Source organism: Mycteria americana, chromosome 1 (assembly GCF_035582795.1).
Source record: "Mycteria americana isolate JAX WOST 10 ecotype Jacksonville Zoo and Gardens chromosome 1, USCA_MyAme_1.0, whole genome shotgun sequence".
NCBI lineage: Eukaryota > Metazoa > Chordata > Aves > Ciconiiformes > Ciconiidae > Mycteria > Mycteria americana.
The window spans coordinates 14,023,591-14,047,000 of NC_134365.1; the positions used below are offsets into that span (position 1 = coordinate 14,023,591).

The window sequence follows — 23,410 nt, forward strand, 5'->3', positions numbered from 1 at the left end:
AACTAAGTTTCACATGCCTTTCTTCTATCAACACTTTGTGATAACTGCAAAGTAAATAATGTCAAACTTGACTAAATGCTTGCTGAGAGTTGTGGAGAATTCTTTTTGTTGATGCTTACTGAACCACGGGCTACCTTTATCTTAAAATTAGGACCAATCATGCATCTGTCAACCTTATTAAGGGCAAAATTTCCACTTTTAGTGAAAGTTCCATCTGAGAGAAACATATTTTTGGTGGCTGCAGCGATTAGAAAACAGAAAAGCAGCATCAGGAAAGCATGCGTTTTTGTCATGTTGAGTACGACGTTTTATCTTTTTTTCTGGTGTTTTCCTTTTTATTTTGCACTGCTTTGTCCAGATGTGCTCTTTTCTTTCTGTGTCCATCCTAGCTTCCTGCTCATCTGTTTCCTTTTTAACCCTACTCTTTCATTCACACCCCACATCATATCTCTTGTCCTGCATTGCTTAATTCCCTTGTACTTGTAGGTATGTTGCGTATTTGTATATATGGTGCTTAATCTTGTGGTTCTTGGGGGTTGGAGGGGGGTGGTGGTGTTTTTGTACAGCTAATCTCTGAAGATGTAGTTTATTTCCAGGCATTCCTTTGGGATGCTAAAGGGGCAGGTGGGAGCAAGTGACACTTTTCCTCTGGCTAGTTCTATCTCCCTGTAGCGTTCTGAGGATTGGAGTGCAACTTAACTGTTTGAATCCCATGTTGTGTATAATGGATAAATGCTGCTTTTTTTTTTTTTTTGTGAATGGAAGACAGTGAAAAAGCACATTCCATTTTCATCACAAAAGGTAGTGGCCATTAGAATCACATTTATAATGAAGAGATAGGAGTTTACATAAATAATTCTTTCCTGTGTGTTTTGAAACCCTTAACTATTTTGTGTTGAAGTTTATCAGATTTAAATCATGGTGCAAGAAATATTATCTCTCTCTTTCCAGAAGAGAGTGATTTTGGCATGTACAAAGAAGTATTTATATGTAAAAATGGATTTAGTATCTTTGCTTAAAGTGTGCATAAATTGTATGATGAACCAGCTCAAATGAAAATCCTGTGCCTTTCACTACTTATCATTTCAGATACTTCTGAGAATTCATTAGTGCTCTACGTTGTAAATGTTGAAAGAAACGGAAAAATTATTTATACCTGGAAGGTAAGTCTGTCTCGGAACTTAATAAAAATATACCAGAGAATAACTCTGCATGTGTATCTATGCCTAATTAGTCCTTGTAGTTCTAAGTTTTTTGCAGTGAGGTTTAGAACATGAAAACTTGACTGATTACCACTTGGGGGGGTTGGGCAATGGGAAAATACCTGTCTCCACTTCAGACAAAGGTTAAGAATGATGAAATGGAGAGTAAAGTACTGACCTGATTAAGTCCATAGGGTTTTTGCTGTTGATTTTTTTGGGGGTCAGAATCTCACCCTGAATGAAATGCCATTTCTTGAACAGATAAATTCTTTGTAAGCAGCACATTCGTTCACCTTCAGAATTTCTCAGGGAAGTCTGATTATTAAATTTGTGAGCACTGCTTTAGTTATATATTGGTAGAAGGAAACATATTTATGTTAAGAAGCCATTTATCTAACACTAACTCTGCTTCTGCCTTTCTTCTTTGTTGCTTTAAGATTCATCTATAGCACTTTATTGCAAGTAGTGTGAAGTAACCATTGTTTATTTGATGTCTTGAAGTATCTAGAGCTATCCTTTTTAACATAGGATTCTGCTCTCCATCGCATATGTATAGCTTTTAGGTTGAAATGCCTGTGGTTCCAAGAGATTTTCAAATGGGTTGAGAAGGTATCCCCTTGATGAGACAAGCTATGTTTCTTTTCTGTGCATCTCAGAGAAATCTGTAGACCCAGCTCGATTCTGGAGGATCTTGGTTCTTGAAGAGTACAGATTGGAGATAGCAGGCTCCAGTAGAACAGGGCTGCCTTTTGTTCCCCTCCCGCTCAACAATGCTAAAACTCTCCAGCTTCCCTAGGGTTAAGGGAAGAGGTGAGGCCTTCATCAAGGTATAATACACTTTAACTGTGGGTGGATGTTTCCTTTAGTACAAGCATAGGGAGGGGAGTCTGTACAAGACAACAGTAACCGTAAAAAACGACACTAAAGAATGTGTCAAGTTTTTTTTTTTTGCATTGCTTAAAACTCTAGAAAGACTTAATGAAAGTAACCCATCTAGCTCCCAACAGGAGATCTGGTACTGCGTATGTGTCATGTTGCTGCTTTCTAGCGTCTATGGAATCTCACACTAAGCTTTTTTTGGGCTTCTGACAGCACATTCCAACTGCCTTGTATGCTGTTCAAGCTTTTGTAACTGGCATAAGGGATGAGTTGTAGCTTGAGGTTCACACATCTAAACGTAGGTGTCTGCCTGCATGCTAGGTGTCTAAGCTCCCATTGTAGTCAGTAGGGATCTGGTCAGAACAGTTGGTGGAGTTCAGAGAACTGGCCACTTGTAGCCTGTACTTTGGGAGGAGGTGGATGAATACCTGCTAGACTCCATTGACTGAGTAGGCCAATGACTCTCAGGAGGATTTAAACACCTAGGCTTAGTTCCCCGAACCTAGAGGTAAAGGCTGCATAGGAAGTCACTGAAAATGTTCGCTGTAGCTTCTCTTTCCTAATTTTAGCAATCAAGTGACCTCTGCAGCCTGTTTGGTAGGAATGGCTGGATGACAAAGCCTGAGAACTGGAACTAGCAAACTGCACAGCTGTGCTGCAGTTTTCCCCTCTCAACTGCTGTCCCGAGGGAGATGCTGCTGCTTTTTATTTTCCTATTCTCTTACCATAATAAAGTAGTCTGATCTTTTTCTCCTGAGTGAGTCAGCCTGCTGAAGAACCAGCATCTATTTATTCCTCTATTGGGAAGGATGCTGACATATTTTGTTTGCTTCTACTATAAGTGTTTTTTACACTTGGTAGTGGGCAAACTGGAGGATACTTCCTGGAGTTTTCTCACAAAGAACAAATGTATCTTAAGGTGGTATTGCATTAAATATATGATGCTTCTCCCAGGGAGAAGTTGTTCATAGTGTGTGGTACAGATTTCTTTTTTGGATCAGTAAAAATTCTGCTTAGCAGCTGAAAGTGTTGGTACCCACTTAGATGCTATTGATGTTGATGGGACTCAATACCTCCACACTTGTCTGCGTGCATGATAAGAACATGCGGGTACGTCTGCCCCAAGGCTCATGTTAGTCTAGGTGGCTTGTATATTGGTAGGAGCACACATGGTGGCCCAGGCTGTAGCTGCATAGCACTCACCCAGTGTCCTGAACAGGCTGGGTCCTGAGCTGCTAATGCTGTGCCTTTCCTGATATTTGTGCTTTTGTTACATTACTTAGGTCTGTGTCAGCTGCAGTCACACCTTGGGACTGTGATACCTTAAAGCAGGACTGAATTTTTTTCTTCCTCTCTCTCAAAAGTAGAAACAGCAAGTGTTGCAAGGATTGTGTGTCTGTGTCTGTCTTTTTATACTTTATTACTGACTTAACAACGATTCAATCCAAATGTTTCCTTTTCTGAAACAGTTCATTGACAACATACGGGTATAGTTCTGTGGTTTTGGAGTTTACTGTAAACCTTTTAAGAGGAGTATCCATTCATATTTACATAGAAGAAAAAAGAGTCTTGGTGTATGCATCTTAGTGAATGACAAGTAGTTTTAGGCTCCAATCTGACACTTCTTTTAAATTTTTACAAACTTGTTCTAAAATACAAATATTCTTTGCACTTTGCTATTCTGTTCTGCTAATATACATCATCACACTGGAAAGCTTACCTAGGGATAACAGATTGCTTTTAGTGTCTGCAGCTAGTCCTTCTGTTTTCTTAAACTTAGGTTGGAGAAATCGCGATGTAATTACACCTTCTAGCAAACTACAGATCTTACTGAGTTGTTAAGGCAGTTTAATATCTCTTTCTCTCTCTCTCCCCCCCCTTCATGATAAACTATTTATGACTAATGAGCTACCACTTTTGCAAGACACAGCTATATGTCTGTGAGCCTTTCCAGTTGGTTTTGTAGCAGCAAACTTTAGCTATGACATTGTCAGTGAGGGTAGTGCACAAACAAGGTTATAAACTAAACTGAGCTGCCCTGGCTTGTTTCCTAATAGATACAAATAGAAAACAACCTTTGTCTGCTAAGTGGAAGAAAATCAAGTGCATTCTTTGTGAAATCAGGGCAAGATGGAGAATGAGCTTTATTTTCAAGCTTATTTTAGAGTATTGCGTTGTACTGTAGTTCTGACAGTGTCTGTTTTTTGTGACATTGGTAGTTGGTGTAAAGGAAGATATTTTTAACAGAAGTGAATTCTAGTGTCAGCGCTTCTATTTTGCAAGGCAGTACAAGAATCTTTAGAATAAACTTGAAAACAAGCATCTTGGCTTATGCACAGATACGGGCACTGATGTAGTCCTGTTACCAGTCTTGTAAAGTATATTTTTCAGTAGCTAATTACCGAGGATGTTAACATTTCAGACACACTTGGAAAGAATGGTTATTTGTGAAAGAGCTTGCTTAACCTTAAATGAGGAGGCCTGAAGCCTGTGTCTTAATATAAAGACATTTTGTTTTCCTTGTTTAAATCAGAAGTCAAAGACTTTTGTCATTGCCACAACAATAATGAGACACTCAGAAATAGACCCCTTAGGAAGAGAATACTCAGGCTTTTGTTTTAACTTCACAAAGCAAGATGCTATAAGTTTGTAAATAACCACAGATTTCTCCCCTCTCCCCTCGAGCTGTAGTTAAAAACAATGATGCTCACTGTTTGAGTACAAGCCTATGTGGCTGCATTTAATTTCAACAGTTTAGCAATTTATGGCCTATACCTAGAGTACATTAATGGACTTCAGCTTGATTTGATATACAATGTATGCTGCCAAGCAGAATTTAATTTAATTTTTAAAAAAAATATTTTGAAAATTTAAAGCATGGTAAAAATTACCAAGAAGAAAAGTTTTGATTTGCATAGTCTTAGAAGTGCCCCAAACAAAATCATTGTATGTTATTATCAATAAGCTAGAAAGGATGTGTATTATGTTTCTTTTCAAAGGCAACAGGCTAATGGTGTCATCTGAGCTTGTGAAATATATTTAGCCTTCAAACAATCATTTCCTAAGGCAGAGCTGAAATCCTTTTTCTAGCCTGCAGCCACATCACTGGAAGCTGTGTTTGGTGATGTTTGATGCTTCTGTGCTCACTTCTGGAGTGATGACCCACTGAGTTGGTGAGGTTTGGAATACCAGCCTTAAATCTTCTAGGGGCCATAGCATCCCCTTTCATTGTTGTACAGACATCTCTCTTCCTGGCTCTACTGCCTATAACTAAAATCAGTTTAGAACCAAAGTGAGAGAGAGGCACTTGGCTTATGCAATGGCATGTGGGCTGTGGATTGGCCACATTTCAGCTTTATCCCATGTGTTAGTTCTAAAAGGAAAGAAAAAAAATCTTTGTTCTCTTCTTGCCTCACTTTCTTGGAATTAGATAATTAACTGCCTGTTTATAGGACAGGGAAGTGTGTGAGGATGTGTGTCAAGGGGCGGGGGGAAGAGGAGAGGGAGGTAGGAAAAAAAATAAAAAAAGTGTTTAACTTTGTATATATTTACATTGCCAGTGCTAATTTGTTTTCATCCATAGGGAAATCAGAGAAATACTCACATTGGATTGTACGATCTTCAAACTAAACAAAATGAGGTAAGAGCAATACCAGGCTTCTCCCTGGTGAAGACAGTGCTGTAGTGTTTCAGATTTTGATGCTTGCAACACAGTATGTTATGTCCTTAAGGAGTATATGGTTGGTTGAAACAGCTGTTTCAACCAGAGAGACCAGAGAAGGTATTTGAATTAATGCTCAGTGGTATTAAGATGCAGAACATCTGAATGACTTGGGAGTAGTAGAGCGTCATGTCTGCAATCTTTATTTCTAAACAACCAATTCAAGCCCTTTCCACTCCTCTTCACACTGAATGTGTGCTAAGAAGTAAATGTTTTGGGTTTTCTTTGTTATGTGTGCATCCTCAGTCTGTTTGGTGCTACCATTTGTAAGAAATTACTCTTAAACTGAATGTACTGCAATTCAGTGGCTGTAATCATGATAACAGGCCTTTGCAGGTGTCCCCATAACAGTATGAAATGGGTGAAATTTTGTGTTTACATAAAGGTCTGCTGTGCTGCTCTAGTGGCGACATAAGAGCTCAAAAGAACCAGTAAGAAACAAACAAATGTGAAAAAGAAGAAGTGATACAATTGAGGCTTGCAATATGGTTCTTCTGGCCGTGAAATGATTTGCTTTAAAAACAAAAATGGTGTACTGGTCAGCAGTGTTTTCCTAAGGAGGAGTAATTAGATGGTTTTCTTTATATAGTTGAAAAAATAATTTATTAGCATTAATGTGTTTCTCTATAGCACCTCTATATGTTTGAGAGGGATCTACGCATAATCAGTTGTTCGGTCAACAGTGAAAGGACGTTATTGGGTAAATATGTGTTTTATCATTAAATTTTTTTGTGTCATGGTGAAGATGATTTAGTTTAGTAGGATGACACATTTGAGTCTAGAATGACTTAAATCTATTTTGACCCATATGTTGCCCACAGCAGTCTATGCATTTCAGTGGATCCATCACCAAATAATGTAGGTAACAACATAAAGAAACAGCTGTAACGATATTGCTGTTTTATTAAAACAAAAATCCAAGACATACTGACCCATTGTTCACTTCCCCCTCCTGCATTTATACATGCCTTCTACGTCTAGAAGAGCTTCTGTGTTCCTTTAACATATACGTTTTTGGTAAAAAAATTTGCGATGCTTGCTCTCCAAGAATGTTTAATAAGATTAATTTCAAATATGCATGCTCACTGTGGTTGTATTGTTTTTGGGTTTTTTTTGTTTTTTTTTGTTTTTTTTCCCTTAGCGGTCAGCTTCCGTCAGTATACAGAGGAAGAAAGAGTAAGTCGGCTATTACAGTCAGGTACTACAAGTGGTTTGTTTTAATACTGTTGGAAATATTGTATCCTTTTGCTTTTTTACCCATGTAATTTCTGTTTAGAAAACAAAATTGTGTAAAATATGTTATCTAAAACATGTTCTTTTTGCAGTATCCAAGTATTTAACCCTGCTAATTGAAATTCATCCTATTAATAATGTGAGAGTCCTAAAGGCTGTGGATAGCTGTGTTCGAGTGCAGGTAAATTATTCAACGAATCTAAATGTAAACCTTTTTAATCCACTGTGCTAGAGAGAAAAAGTGGTTGAGTACAGAAATATCTCATGTTATCTTGCAACTGTTACAGAGATAGTGTGCCCGTGTTTTTTCATAGAATGAAAAAAAGAGAAACTTCATAAAATGATGTAGAATATTTCTCTGACATGAAGGCTACTTTTTTATTTCTCTTCAATCCCCTGAAGCCTGCAATTATAGTGATTGGTGACTACTAGTCTGTAATAATAGCTATTTTTATTAATTAAATATCATTAGTGTGCCTGTCTTAATTTAAAAATATGTAAATATCCACCTAAAAAAACACGTTTTAGATAGGTGTTCTAAACTACTTTGGTTATTTACTTACTTTTGTGAAACTTTCTGTATAGTTTCTTTATCCAGCTGAAGGCAGAAATACTTCTACAAAAAGTCGCCTCTTGGTAGTTTCAGAAGATAAATGTGAGTTAATATTTTGAAAGTACATTGTCATTCTTTTACATTAACCTGATTGTTATAGATTATATTTTTGGTAGACTTTTATTGGAAAAAAACAGGAAAAATAAAAAGAGTGTGAGCTGTTCAAGATATTCTGAATGTCTTTCAAAAACTGTATCATTTAATGGGATTTCTTCTCAGTATTAGGAGAATGGGCAGCTTTGACTGCAATTATTTGCTTAGTTCATGCATTCATTGGTTATCTTTATTTCTAAAAAAGCTAAAATAGACTTTTATAGCTGCCTATATAAATTCAGAGCAGATCAATTGACTATGAGAGATGGATCATGATTTAATGTGTGACAAGTAGGATAACAATAGGACAGTAGTTCCTTGGATTCAGCTAACTTTGCACATTCAGCCTAATCTAATGGGAGGGAATGGATAGAGGTGGACACTTGGAAAAGGCTCTTTATCCCTCTTGCCTTTCAGTCTTATTATAGAGTGAGATTGCTCTTCTGATCTTTTTGGAGAGGTCCATTTTCTCTGCTAAGCTAGACACCAGCCTTTAGGTAGCCGGACTTAGGTGGGCAGCTTCTAATACTTTCACATAGTGCTGTGAACTATATCAGAAACATTTGTAACATCTGCTGGGTGAATCTTGCACCCTTCACACAGGCAAACTACCAATAACTTTCAGGAATTTTGTGTGGGAAAGAACTGTGAGGTGGAAGTGAAACAGGGCTAAGGTGTAGCAGGAAGTGAAACAGGAATTGAAACAGGGCTAAGGTGTAGTGTCAGGTACAGGCATTGCAGCTCTGCATGCTCTTTCTTTATAAGTGTGCTTCTTGGCTTGGTTTGGCATGTTTCAGTTAGCACTCTTCCTGACGGTGCTGCACTGATGTGGGCAGAGAACTATTTCCACGAGGTGGTATGGCTTAGGCCACCCTCGGCTCAGGAAGGGGAGTGAGTCCAGATGTCTGCATAGGCACCTGTGCTCGTATATCACGGATTTCCTCTTACACAGAGTTGAACTTTTCTGGCCCTCATGTGTTCTTATAGCATTCTAAGAGGTGAGATTGTTCAATAGCTGTATAAAAGCATATAAAAATGTATGTTTGTAATTATTTCTTTATATATATTTTAAAGATATTGAACAGTTTGACATTCATGTTGTTGCAGACGAAGAACACAAAGTGGTAAGACTTGAAAAATCTTGGGGTTTGAGTTTTTTTGCTTTAACTGAAAATTTAAACATCCGTAATTTTAGCTAACTGTTTTTGTAGTTTTATACTTGAGCAACACAAAGTATATTAAAGAAAGTATTGATAGTATGGCAACTTACGCAGCTAACCACAAAGCTGATTGAAAAACCTGTATTCCTCTATGAAGAAAGTTACTTATTTTATTGGTTTTTTGTTTGTTGCTGAATGCATCTGTATGTTAGAAGGTGGGAGTAAATATAGCCAATATACATTTTTAAACCATTTAAAAGATTTGCAGAGTCACCTTCTTAACTTTGCCTTTTGGGAGTCTGTGTGTCCCAATAAAGGATTCATTTAAAAAACAAGCAAACAAACAAAAGACATAAAACTTAGATACACTCCAAGTACTGTGAATGTTCCAATCTCTTTTTCCCCTCATCTCTTTTTCCTGTTTTTAACATGAATTTGTCTTCAACAAATTGTGGATGTTTTGCTTAAAAGACTTATTAATAAACATACATCTAATATAGTAAAGAACTGTGTCACAAAAGCTAATGTTTTGCTTTATGGAGACAAATGTAGACTTGGAAGGAAAAAGTTAAGGTCCTGATTTTCAGTCACTTTGAAGTCTCATGGTTTTCTCAAAGTTTATAATTGCTTTTAAAGCAGATGGGTTTTATATGCTAGACTACAGTAGTGGAGTGAAGACTAAGAATATAATCAGAAAAAATAGATCAATCTGATATCCTTCTAACAAACAGATTTGTTTTGGTTGATGGGAAATCTCCCTACATCTTTCAAGAGTGCATTTATACAATCCCAACAGTTTCCCACAGTTCTAGCCCTTTCCCTACTGCCAGTACTCTCCATTGTGTGGCTGGAACTTTGGACAGAAAGCCCTTTTGGAGCTAATGCATCTTCCTTCAATAGTTCATGTAGCTGTTTCTGAACTGACTGTGGTATTTTACTCCTCTCCCCTTCTCTGTGATGAAGAGTGCCATCTGTTTTTCTTTGTTCACTTTGAGCAGCTTAAGTGGTGAATTTCTTGCAAGCAAGGAACTCTCAAAGAAAATACTTGGTAGTAGGTGTACCCTTAAAACTGTGCTTCTAATCTCTTTAAACTGAGCACCTTTCACACAACAAAGGTGGACTTTGTGCAGCTAACAAGTAGCATATTCCCTCCAAGCACCTTAGTATTTGCCCCTTTTTTGTCATTGCTTTTCTCTTTAAAGCACAGACTGCGTAATTGTTATAGAACCTTATTTAACCTCTTCTAATGTTCTTTCTTCCCCTTTAGGTGATTCAAAACTCAGGTCAGCTTCCAAGAGCCAGAGTTGTAGATGATCTCATTTGGGCACAATGGGATATGATGGAACAAAGGCTCTTCTACATTGTTCCAAAGGTGAGATGAAAGTCATTCTAGTAGTTTTGTTCCCTCCTGTCTCGTGAGAGTAAAGTTTTGAATGTGTGGGGTAATAATAGTGTAGTTTGTTGTTCACTATAGTAGTCTGTCTTGTTCCTGCCTCAAATAACCTAAAGCAAAAGCCAGGCTTGCCTTAACTGCTATTCGTGCATAGTAAATTGCAAGAAGACTGGTGGTCTTAAGTGCTTTCTATAAAAAAGGGTGGGTTTGTTAGGTTTTTTGGCTTTGAAAAGGTCTTTTATTCAAAAGGATCTAAATCTACCAAAAACTGTCATGAGCCTCTGTTCTAGAGAATTCACATCTAGAAGGTATGTTGTATACAGACTTACTGTGACTATACAGTCACCAAATGAGGGCAGGTTCATGGCTAGAAATGCTGAAACCCTTTGTTTTTTTTTTTTTTTTTTTTTTTTTTTTTTTTTTTGTCTGAGAGACTATTTGCACTTGATGTATTCTACGTAAATGAAAATAGTTTTTTCTTAACTCTTCTTAGCCACCAAAAAAATATGAGTGTTAGGAAATAACAGGAAGTGAACTGTGATGGAGAAACATATTCCTGTCTTTGTTTCTGAGATACTGTTTTTGAACTGACCAAAATAAGATACAGTTCCTTTTGCTATATAGGTAGTTATGGAAAACGGTTTTTTTAACTTTCTAGAATGTGTGTGTGTGAGACATGTAATGTTGTGCTTCAAGTGAGGGCCCACGCAATTATAGATGATTGGCAGATAATGATCTGGGACAGGAAGGAAGCATGTCATAGTGCTATTGTAGGGGGTTATATGTGGTTTTCAAAGTCGTCTTTTGTCCCCTAACTTCTGTATATCTGTTAGCAAAGTGGGTTGAGTGTGGAGAACTGTGGAGTATCCAGTCACTTTTCAGTCTATATGATATGCTATCTATTTTATCAATTACAAAACACATCCTCTTAATTCCAGGAATCAAAGACTACTTTAAAATGTGTCCAGTTTTATCCTGATGAAAATTTTAACTCAATAGTAAGTCATGAGTATTTTATTATACAATGGTTTTGAGTGGGATGTAATTATGTGTTTCAGGCACTGATACAGAGATCTGTTTCAGTGTCTTTTATTATTGGAACTTTTGCAGAGGAAAACTGGGTTTTGGTTTTCTGTTTGGTTTTTTTGCATTATATTCTTTTCAAGAATATATTCAGTCAGATTCAGACTGTGCCATGGTAAGGTAACTTCAGTGGAATTGCACAGATACTGACCTAGAAGTGAGTGATGTTCATGACATTATACTGATCTGACGTATTGAAAAGCTGGGTTATCAAATGCAGTAGACAAAGAAGCCATGTACTAATTTTGTGTCAGTTTTAAGTGAGACAGGAAAATCTGTTGTGGCCAAAACACAGAGAACAGAACATAAAAATTACAACTGTTGAACATGTAATTTTTACTAGACTTTTGTCCCAGTGGCTGAAATTTGCTCTAATGCAGAGGGTTAAACTTCACAATTTATTTTCTTTTTTTTTTTAAGAATCTATTTTATGTTTTTTTGGGGGTGACTGTAAGGATTAGAGGAGGATAAATAAACTTTGTTAAAATGTTGAATCTAGTGAAATGTGAGTTTTACTGGTCTGAAATATTAATCATAGTATACTGATCTCACTAAATAACAGGTTTGTTTTCATGTTTGGTTAACAGCTGGAATCACACCTGGATATTTCTGTAAATGACACACAATTAAAGTAAGGTTTTTTTCATGTTTTGTTTTGCTTTCCTTTTAATATATAGGGTAGTATTTTACAAGTAAAATTTGTCCGAACCACAGCATCTTTGTTTGCAGTTGCCTACATGGTACTGGAACATAAGAATAATATGAACACTGTGTCCAAACCTCCAGTTCCTCTCATTTTCATCAGGGTCAGCTGTAAAATGTAATTTAATCCTTGACTGCTTTTTGGTGCCATTTTTAAAGATTATTTGTCTGAAGAGCTAGCTGTAGGTTAAACCATCCTTCCTCTGAGTATTCTGTACCTATTTAAATTAATTTGTTTTAATCTTGGGCATGTTGTAGTGGTGATGTCAAAATTCCTGTCAAGGGGAGCTCTCCATTTTTAATTGCTGTTACATGTTTTACTGGGCAGTTAACCAAACCAGTAGCTCCTTTTTATAGCCTATGAGACACTTCATGTACTCTTTTCTCCTCCAGCATGCTATTTCCAGGCAGCCTGCACTTTCAAAGGCGAAGACTCGTCTGATTCTATCTGTCTCTACCGTGCACATGACTGCATCTGAGCTTGTCTCCTTAAGGCTCCCTTTTAACTGAGGAAAAACTAGTTAGGATGGTCTGACTCTGTCATAATTTGTCTCATCCTCATCTATCTTCAGTCAGTTGAATTTACATTCCAAAGGGTCCTGTTTCTCTTAGTGAATAAAAAGGGAGGCCAAAGCTACTAGATCAGATATCAATAACTGAAGGTAGTTGAGTTCCACCCTGCCCAAACTGTGGTTCTTAGAATGCCTCAGTGCTATGCAGAAGGCTCAGTGTGCTGCTACTGCACATGGAGGTTGCCCTAAAAGGGCAGTGTATCCTCTTGCAGTTAGTGCTGAAAAAATCCAACTCTTGTAAGAGCTTCAATGCTATAATTTTTTTTTTCCCCAAAATTATTGCAGAAGACCTAGGGGAAAACCCCTACAGGATCAAAATCCTTTCTGGAAAAAAAACCCCAACAACAAAAAAGCCAAAGGAGACTGACTACAATCTTCTGTTCTATGTTCTGCATGGCAAAAATAGGACTTGTAGATTTTAAAGATATGTAAAACCATTAAAGCACAGGCAGCACGAGACTGAAAAAGAATGTAATGGTATAACAAGTTCCATATGAGTGTGATTTTGTGCTTTCGTTTTTGAGTGTTTCCACTGAAATTAGTGTGCCTAATTGCAGATTAAAATGCAGCTTTACAGACATAAGAATGGCAGAGTTAGGCTGCAAAGCCTTTGAGTTCTCAGGTATGATGAATGTTTGGATTTCTAGTACTTTATCAGAACTTGCTTTCACTTCAAAGTATAGGAATGGTTGGACAATGGTGCAGTAAGTGAATATGAAGTTTGCAGGTGTAATCAAAATTGTTGGTTTCTAATAACAGTGTGCAGTCTTGGAATTCTCATTTCTAACAGCATTGAGTGGATTGGTTAAAGCCTAATTTAACTTCCATTAGAGAACGTTTGATTATAATTTAATTAGTATGTTTTGATTATATAGTGACTGTTCTCGTGACCTCTGTGTTGGAATGAATCTCTGTGGATTAAGAAGTGATTTATTTAGTGATTTTTTTTGCTCATAGACTTGTGAATTTTGGATATGATTACTGTCAAGACCAAGATGTTGCATCTAAATGTTTGAATCTTCAGGTTTTCACAAGTAAAGCAGGTAACTAATAAATACAAGTATTGTCAAAATGATCTCCACTAGTAATTATCATGCAGTGTAATTGTAATTGATGACTAAATTTTTTCATAAGACATTATATATACTTGTATTTTTTGTGGTTTTTTTTTTGTATGAGTGTGAGATTTTTATTCCTTTAGAGTATACTTGATAGGTAGCTGTGAGGAGAGGGAAAAGGCAACTGTGCACTATTTTTCTTATTAAGTTTTTTTTACCCTCTGAAAGCTGCATTCCAAGTTGAGCTGAAGAGTACCTAGGGTTTTATATATCAACACCAACAATAAAACAGTCACCCAGAGATTTTCTGGTAGCCCACCTTCAAAGAACTGGTATCATGCACTCATACGCTGAAATATCTCAGTCTAAGCACACTGTAGCATTTTCTGCTAGTTTCAGAACACAGGTGGTACCAAAGCATGGTTGTGTATTACATTAGAGCGATTTAATGTTAAAGCTGACCAAAAATGTGTTAGAAAGTAAATTCAAGGAAGGTTTTGGCTAGGTCTGTTGTCTGGGTATCTGACATAGTATATAATTATGTTGCAGAGTGGACATGCTTAAACAGAGCATGTGCAATACAGATTCTAGGAGCTTCATATTGTTGTTAGTATGTGATACTTAGAAGGTCCAAGTATGTGATACTTAAGGGTTTAGTGTATATATGATTTCTTAAACTCAAACCTAAAATGTTCCTTAAACGTTTAGGATTTAGGAGTCTCCCTGCATCCTAATGCATGCCATGAGCTGCTTTTTTGATTAAAAACTGGTCTCAAGAGGCATCTGTTCATCACAGGTGCCTGCATTTTTGGCTTCTAAATTAGACCATACTGCCAAGTAGAGATGGTATCTGATTAACCTTTGAATAATCTACAGAGTTGTGTAGGGTTATGATGTGTTGCAGAAGTGGCTTTACATCTCATTTCTTAAGGCATGCTGTATGCACACGGGCGAATTGCTGAGGTATTTGCCAGTTGCATTGAAATGACCATTAATGCAAATCCAGTGAAATACAGTTTCCTTACGTGGATTTTTTTCTTACCAAGGCAGACAGCACGCTTACAAAGATTAGAGGGAAGGAATTGGCAATAAGAGAAAGACAAGTTTCTATCTACTAGTTTAGACTAGTTTTTCTGTTAGCAAGACAGACTACTTCTTATACAAACAGCCTGTCCAATAATGGAAAATGTTATTTATTTGTATATATATGTTTCCTTTTAAGCCTATACTTCTCTAGGGTCTGTTCAGATTGAAGCACCTCCTTTTAGTTTAGGATGGAATTCAGTCTTCTTCCAACAAGACTGTTGTTTGGTTACCCTGAAGTAAAATATTGTTTTCCATCTGGCAACACAGTATTTAAATTCTGTGTGGAACCGTTCACATGCGCTTTTCATTGCATGAAACGTAAAACACATAATTTGACAATTACACTTACTAAATGAGATTATTGTATGTGGCTTTTCATTGAATGTTGTTTGAAACAAAGGATTACTTTGCACAACCCACTTTGAGTACTAAGAGTTTGGAGCAAATGGTTTTGGCGCCAAGACCATACTGAAGAACACTGTCGGTAATCACACTAAAGTTCCCTTTTGTGCCTCTTGTTTATGGTGATTTACAAAACCAGACTGCAAGCTCTTTGGGGCACAGACTATGCTAGCATGCTTCAAATATTAATGCCAATATCCCTATTTGTACCATTTGGACAACTCTGGCAAAGAATAATTGGCATCATTTCAAAACGGAATATTCCATGCACTTTCCCATTTAATAAAACTCTTATTGGCTACTGCCAATCTGAACTCTGAATGAAATCACGCTTCCTTTCTCAAAATTCCACAGTAGAAGAAAAGTAGCCCTGTTCCTTATACTCAGCACAGACAAAATGTCTCCAGATAAAAACCCCTATGAACTTCTAGATTAGCTGAGATCAAGCAGTTCTAGTCTCAGAATTAACTTTGTATGTCCAGAATTCAGTGGTTATTTAAACAACACTGGTCTGTTATGTTTTCTTTTAGCACTTTAGAAGTACTTTTCAGTTAAATTTGCTCGGTATTAAAAATAATGGAGGCAGTAAGATGACATAAACCCTGGATTACCATCACTTAACTTTACCTGCCTAAAAGTTAAGGATCTGGATTATATTTATAGAGAGAAATAGGCATCTCCAGAGGATGATTGCTTCTATCCATGTTTCTTCATTTGCTGTATAGGAGTCTAAATGAGAGGTTTTTGGATGGCTGAAGTTAGGTGAGGCATCACTCCTAAGCCAATACAACTAAACAAAATGTCCTGGTGCAATGTTGTATTTGAATTGTGACACTCAGATGCCATGTTGAGATGTTGGTACGGCCTTACGTCTTACGCTTCTGCATGAACAGAAATGAGGAATTTGAAGTTAAAGTTTCCTAAGGAAAACTTCATGTCTTCATAGGTGACTCTTGCAGGTTCAGTGGTATGATGCTTATTTATCAAGTGGCAGAATTGTAATTGTTGTTTCCCTAATTCTGCTGAATGTAGTAACTCGCTGTTACCCTGTATGAGTAGAATTTAATTTTTAAATGCTTCCTTTTTCTCACTTTGTTGTGGTTGAGATCTTTTTTCCGTTTTATTTCTGAAAAGATAAGAGTCCATCCAAATATATCTTCATGTGAGTCTTCTCACCTTGTAGCATTTAGCTACAGCTCTTACTCTTTGCAAACGATTTTGAAATGCGGTGTAGAAGACCTGGTTCTGCCTTTGCATGACACACTTACCGTACAGGTACAATAGGATAACAAGCTTTCCCTGCATCAGCACACAACCCAGCTCTAATTTGCAGAGAGCACTGGTAAGGGTAGGAAAGGAATTTGTCTTATATTCTCAGTTGCTGGGTGCTCTAATGGGATTGCCAAGAGGGTATCAGATGTAACATTGCTTGGACACTTGCTGATCTGAGACTGTCGTGTTTCTATGTGTATTAATGAAGCACCATTTGATATTTTCTGTTGTTTGTAGTTCAGTTTGTTGACATTTGGACCAGTATCCTGGAGTTGAAAGCTGCATGTCTATTAATAGTCTGCCATAGCCACTGTTTTTGTGATCAGCTTGCATATATTACCCACTGACACTTCAGTCTGAACAGACTCACTTGCATGTTGTGCAATTTACAGAACAGTGTATACACTAGCCTCCAACATACAAGAAAGAAATTTGCAGTGTTTGAAGGGAGCTGTTGATAATAAAACAGCATTGTGGGTTGCTGGAGCTTTTCCAGTCTTCCTTACGAGTCCTGATGCTGCTACTTTAAAAATTATGCATGCTCTGAAAGATGCCAAGTGCTCTGGCAAAATGCCCTGTTTGTTGTCTAAATGACTCAAATATACAAGCAAAACTGTATCAAACAATATTCAATCAGCTAAGAATAAGCAGGAAAAAAAATTGCATCTCAAAAAAAGTATTTACCTTCCCCAGAAGTGTGAAATGCCTCAGCCATACCTATATCACAGCTATAGTACAGCCTTGTGATCTGAAGTATGAGGCATTTAACCAAGTAAAATACCTTGGTAGCTGTGCTTTTTTTGTACTTGTGCTTTTTCCATACTGTGCCTTTTTCTGTGTACCTTGTATACATAAACCTGTTTTTTTTTTTTTTTGGTTTTTTTTTTTTTACAGAACAGTATCTGTATTAGTATTACCTTTTTTTTTTTTTTTTTTTTTCTTTTAAGTGATAAACTTTCAATAAAGGTAAAAGGTGAATGGTCATAGTTGTGGCCCAGCTTTCCCAGCTGTATTGGGATAATGTGGTTTGGAAGCTGTTTCTAACACAAATGCCAAAGCAGCTTGCCAAAGCATCGGCGTAAATGGATTAAAGTTTTTATAAGACATGGAGGGAGGGCTACCATCCAGTGAAGTCAACAGTATCACTCTGATTTAGAATTAGGCTGGGAGGGGGGAGCATTCCTGCACAGAGTACCTTGGCTGAAATAAGCTTGTGCCGAGGGCTGACTTTTCTCCTAAAAAAGGAATTAACGGCTCTTTGGGCTGGAAAGGGGGGAAGTGACTATCATTTCTAGTGTGAGAAAGCCCTAGTAGTGTATCATGCTGCTGCCAATATGAAATTACTTAGAAAGCAAACAAACTGTGCTTTACTATGTTGTTCTGTGCATATTTGACAGTCCCTGAACAGAAAATATCTAGGATTGAGGCAGTCTGTGGAGAGAAAGGCGTGATCAGTTTTTGGGTTGCAAGCATGATTTCTACTGGGAAGGGCTAAAAATGTACTTCTCCTAAAGTGAAGAACTGGCCATGTCAGAACCCAGGTTTCCATTGTGCCATGTTGCCTCCTCTGGTGTCTCTTATTTTGTGTTTTGCTAGGTAAATGATGGTTAGAGATATGTAATATATATTTCTGTAATCTTTTTTTGAGAGATTATTTTTAGTTTCTAATTTGAAACAGTCTTGCTTTAGTTTTGTGCAGTGTAAAGATGTCTAGGTATTCAGGTGGACGAGTCAATTTTCTTTTCCTTTTTTGTCTTTTTAGGAGGCTTGTGTGTATGTTCTAGTCTAGCCTCTGATATTCCTGATGAAATAAGGTACTCCATATATTTTTTACATAAAGGTAAGATTAACCCATTAAGTTAAGCTTTATTTTGGAGAATGTCACTTTGCTGAAAGAGTCACAGAATGCCTTGCAAAACAAATAACTACCAAAGTCTGCAGACAATAAACTACTGTGGCTGGTGTTTAGAGACAGCAGCTGCCTTTAGCTGCGAAGTTGATTTTCCTGCTGTAGACTTCCTGCCTGATGCTGAACGAGTAGCTTCAAACCAGCGGCCTCGTGAGTGGCTATTAATTTGGTCCCTTATTTCTAGCCAGACTTTCCGACGTGCTGAGCACAAACATCAATGAATCTGTGGGAGCTTGCAGGTGTGTTGTACTTATACCATAAGGCATTTGTGTGGGAAATAGAGCCAAAAGCTCTTAGCTTGAATATCTATTCAGAGTTCCAGTTCAACGTGTCATTTTCACAGCAAGAGATGCAACGCCCACTGACTGTTAGAATAGTCACTATGTAAGCAGTGCTCTGGCTCTGCATCTTAAGACCTATTTTTTTTTTTCTTGAAAAGAATAAAGAGCATTGTTTTATTCTGATCAGAATAAAACTTGTCAGTAGCAAGATCTTTCTTATTTGATACATGGAGGAGAGAGGTGAATTATTTCTCACTTGAGAAGCTGCATAGTATGGAGTAACAGTGTTCAAGTGGACAACAAATATCTGTTTTACTTTAAGTGTTTGCTTTCTTGTGTCAGGAAACTTTTCATATGTCAGAGCTGCGCTAACATGTTGCTTTGCTGCTGGAACGTTGTGGGATTGAATGAACTGCATTTTTGTGTTCTTGAAGGCATTAACAAATTGGAAAAGCTCATTCTGGGTGTGGCAGCACTCTGCATTGTACTGCTATGAAGGGCTGATTTCCCCAGATGTACTTGATGTGTAGCTGAAGGGTGGTTGCATTGCTTGGAGCCAACCATGGCCCTTGTACATCCCTATCTGTACCAGGAAGAAACTGAGGATAATTATGGCGACATTGGCCAGCTGCATCTGAAATAACCTTCATGGAATGGAGTTGTTTGGTGCAGAGCTGTTTGTGGAGTCATGTAAGATTCATCAGTCGTACGCAAGAATTTTAAGACTGCTCCTGAGGTGACCCACAGAAGCAGTGGTATATCAGGTCCGTAAGCCATGTTTTGGAGACATAGAAGGACTTCAGTCTGTGCTGCAGCATCTGTAAACTCATGTCCTGGTTTCGGCTGGCATAGAGTTAATTTTCTTCCTAGTAGCTGGTATAGTGCTGTGTTTTGGATTTAGTATGAGAATAATGTTGATAACACACTGATGTTTTAGTTGTTGCTGAGCAGTGCTTACACTAGTCAAGGACTTTCCAGCTTCCAATGCTCTGCCAGGTGCACAAGAAGCTGGGAGGGGACACAGCCTAGACAATTGATCCAAACTGGCCAAAGGGCTATACCATACCATATGATGTCATGCTCAGTCTAGAAACTGGGGGGAGTTGGCCAGGGGGCAGCGATCACTGCTTGGGGACAGGCTGGGCGTCAGACGGTGGGTGGTGAGCAATTGCATTGTGCATCACTTGTTTTGTACATTCTATTGTTATTGTTATTATTATTATTATTATTTTCTCTTCCTCTGCTGTCCTATTAAACTGTCTTTATCTCAACCCACGGGTTTTACTTTATTTTCCCCCGATTCTCCCCCCCATCCTACCAGGAGGGTGTGAGCGAGGGGCTCTGTCGTGCTTAGTTGCTGGCTGGGGTTAAACCGTGTCAACTCAGAAGGAAGCTTCCTGTCCTCTGTTAAAGCAGCCACTTAATGTAGCATAAACACAAAGTCACGATGTTGCAGGTGTATTCTGCAGTGCTGGTATTAGCTTGCATGTATTTGCATTGGCAAGTAACAGGATGGTGATCATGAGTATACTGACTCATTGCAAGCAAACTTCAGTCAGTATCTGGTGCGAAAAACTTTGGTTTAGATAACCCTTCATCTCTAGTGTTGCTGTTGGTCTTGGAGGTCTCATTTTTCTGTTTTTGCAGCATAGATAAAGCATATCTCTCTGCTAGGATCAGGAATCAAAGACCTGGATGAGTAGCTGAAGCATGGCTCATGATTGACTTTTTTCCTTAGTGGGCCTGTAAACTGTGTATCTATCATCTTACCTTGAATTTTCATGCAGTATTAAGTAGCATCCTGATCATGACACCATTCAGTCTTTAGGATATTGCAGCATGGACATTTGGAGGCCAGTAATTGTCTCCTTAGTTATTTTAGTCTTCAGCTTTTCTCAGAGGCTGAGGAAGTTTGAGGGGTCTATGTCATTCTTACTGGGTGCCAGAAGAAGTATGGTGCAAGTCTAGAATAAAATAACAGCTGTGCTGATGCAAAGCCCATGCAAACACGGCAGGTCTGAAATTAGCTAATGTTTAAACAGAGCTGAACTAAATTACAGCAATAGGGCATGCAGATAAACAAACTGGAAATTCTTTAAAACAGTTGAAAGATCACCAAAATGTGAAGCACAGCTACGTAAAGGATTTGTGTTTGGGATTTTTTTTTGGGGGGAGGTATTTTTACACAAGCTTGCTCTGGGATGGAATGCTTCTTTGTTTAAAGAACATACATAGGCTGTGCAGTGCATGGCCAGTTTCCGCATACTAAAGAACTGCATTGTGTGGGTGCAGGTCTACTAAGTATGCAGCAACTCTGTTTAGGATGAAGTAAATCTGTCTGTGCAGACAAGCCTGTAAAACAGTCTAAAATATCCCTGTTTGGGTGTATTGGCACTGCTGAAGTTTCTAGCTATAAAGTCATACTTGGCTCATAACAGATGGTGTTTATTGTTTGAGTTTTTTAAAAGTATTATTATTTTTCCCCAGGTTACAACAAAACTTTTACAGTTTCTCTAGAAAGAACAGAATCTCATCAATTGAAGGAAGTGGCTTTTATGAATCTTGGTAGGTTGCTTGTGTTACTTCCCTGTGTGACTGCCATTCTCTGTCCCCAGAAGGGAGACAAATGGCTAACCCTTCTCTAGAAGAAAAGGATTTTTTTTTCTTGACTTGTAAGTAGTTGTGTTATTTTGCTGCTTTTTTTTGCTTAACTTTTACATTTGGCATTTGATACTGCAATACCTCACTATTAGTAAGCAACTTCCTCTGAAATTGCCTCAGAATATGCTCTGGAGATCAGCTGCTGAGTTCTTGAGTGTCTCAAGCCTCCTGAATCCTCCTGTGGAAACCCAAATGTATTGCTAGTGTTTCCTGTGTTAATACAACAGCAGCTTTTAATTAACTCCTTTTATATTTCCTAGATATAATCGATTCCATCAGAGAGAAGTGGGCCAAGATGAGAATCATGTGAAACAGCCTCTTAAAGCAAATAAGTGAACAAGTGCTAAATTGACCACTGTTATTTCTTTAAATAGACTATTATGTGGCTGCTTATTTGCCTGGCCAGTTCCTGCACCTCTTGAATATTCAGCATCCTGACCTGCTGTGCTATAGTTTATTTCTTACAGGTATAGTAAGACTGCTGCTTGAAGTAATTTTATTGTTGTAGTAGAAACTTGTTCAAATCTCTTTACATAAAAGTTGTATTTCTCAATGTTTGCTTTACTGCACAGTGTTCTGAAGAAGAAGGAGAGAGATTGAAAAAATAAGAATGGCATTTTTGCCACTTTCCATTTTAAAAAGAGAATCTGAAGTGACATTTCATACTTCATCTATTACGTACTTCTAGCTTGTTATGAAATGGAAGAAGACCTTTCACTGAATTTGAAATTCTTTGCCTTGGTTTCATAGTTTCCCTCCCCCCCATCTTTGCACATGCTTCTCCATCCTCCACTGTTCTCAAATTTCACATGGAGATGTAAATTTGATTTTACATTTCCTTCCTCCAATTGAGTTGCTCTAAATGTGTGTGTTTGGAGGGTGTGGGGAGAGGAAATCTGTGTTTCCTTCACCTGATCATGCTGATGCAATTTGATTTAGAGTCTCATCTGAGAGGCACGTTATTTCATTTCCAACAAACATGTCTTTATGGGAAGTGGGTTATTTTTGGAAGTGGGGGGCCTTTGTTTGAAAACAGAAATCTGTTCTTCTGATTGGGTGAAGGAGAGGTAGGTAGTGGGAACTGGTACGGGGTAGCATCACAGGAAGCTAATACCTGTTGTATATACATAATGAAATGCTATTTTGCTAGAAATGAGTGGAAAGCATCACTGTTGTATAGTGGGCTTGATTTCTCTGATGCAAAGGGTGTGGAATCCTACTGTGTAGTATTGTGGTGGTGAACCTTAGTACTAGCATAAATAAAGTGTTTTTGATCTGATGCTTCAATCAGTAATCATAGAGCAGAACCTTCCTGTACTGGCCATTGGGATTGATGGTAAGAGATCCACCAATACAAGTTTGAATCATGATTCTGTACGTGAGCAGTTCTGAACTGTACCAATATGCTTAGGTGCTAATTCTAGTGTTGAATCTATTACTAGTCTTGTGCCCTTCTCTGTTCCATCCTGTGTACTCTGATTTGTCCTGTGACAGCATTGTGAGCCTCAAGTCTGCACACCTTCTCTGCTTCAGCAGTAGGGAAGGAGAGAACTGAGTATGGGCTGTGCTCCTCATTTACTTCCTTTACACAGTCAGCACCATTCTTCCTCTTCCTCAGCATAATACCAGGGCAGCTAGTACAAGACGCAGACTGTTTCTTACTGGTGGGAACCTGGGAGTCTTAAGAGAAGTACTGGTAGCAGCCAAATGTTACGTTCTTAGTCCTTTTTATTCTCAAACCAATGTTCTTCAGGTGAGGATGCAAGAATTGACATGTTGCAGAACTGCTCCATCCAATCCCCACTCATGTCAACAGTCTTGGATTGCCACGTAGGAAGTATGTATGCCGTTAGCATCAGTGACAGCGCCTTACTACAGTTCCTACAGAACAGCAAACGAGACAGCGAGAGATTGGCAGCTCTGCATTGTGCCCTGTTGTACTTCCGATGCATAGAAGACTTGGAAATGCAGGTAGGAAAAGAACCTCCTCTAAATTTTTTCAGTGACTGGTGTCTTGTACAAAGCAGGGTCAGGACATGAATGATATCAGCCAAAGAAGAAAAGTCCTGATTCATATGCACCTTTTGGCG

The 23,410-nt window shown here is 38.0% G+C and overlaps 1 protein-coding gene across 2 annotated transcripts in view; it reads left to right on the forward strand.

The window, feature by feature from the left end:
* The window catches only part of GSAP (gamma-secretase activating protein), a 49,481-nt gene that overhangs the window by 3,066 nt on the left and 23,005 nt on the right, over nucleotides 1-23,410 (forward strand). For both annotated transcript variants that reach the window (XM_075491002.1, XM_075491012.1), the window contains exons 2-16: nucleotides 1,090-1,163; nucleotides 5,665-5,721; nucleotides 6,433-6,502; nucleotides 6,944-7,000; nucleotides 7,128-7,216; nucleotides 7,621-7,690; nucleotides 8,816-8,865; nucleotides 10,169-10,273; nucleotides 11,233-11,292; nucleotides 11,965-12,008; nucleotides 13,609-13,694; nucleotides 18,232-18,309; nucleotides 21,147-21,224; nucleotides 21,695-21,787; nucleotides 23,074-23,291. In XM_075491002.1, coding sequence (XP_075347117.1) covers nucleotides 1,090-1,163; nucleotides 5,665-5,721; nucleotides 6,433-6,502; nucleotides 6,944-7,000; nucleotides 7,128-7,216; nucleotides 7,621-7,690; nucleotides 8,816-8,865; nucleotides 10,169-10,273; nucleotides 11,233-11,292; nucleotides 11,965-12,008; nucleotides 13,609-13,694; nucleotides 18,232-18,309; nucleotides 21,147-21,224; nucleotides 21,695-21,787; nucleotides 23,074-23,291 — 1,229 coding nt within the window. The remainder of the gene's footprint in view (nucleotides 1-1,089; nucleotides 1,164-5,664; nucleotides 5,722-6,432; nucleotides 6,503-6,943; nucleotides 7,001-7,127; nucleotides 7,217-7,620; nucleotides 7,691-8,815; nucleotides 8,866-10,168; nucleotides 10,274-11,232; nucleotides 11,293-11,964; nucleotides 12,009-13,608; nucleotides 13,695-18,231; nucleotides 18,310-21,146; nucleotides 21,225-21,694; nucleotides 21,788-23,073; nucleotides 23,292-23,410) is intronic.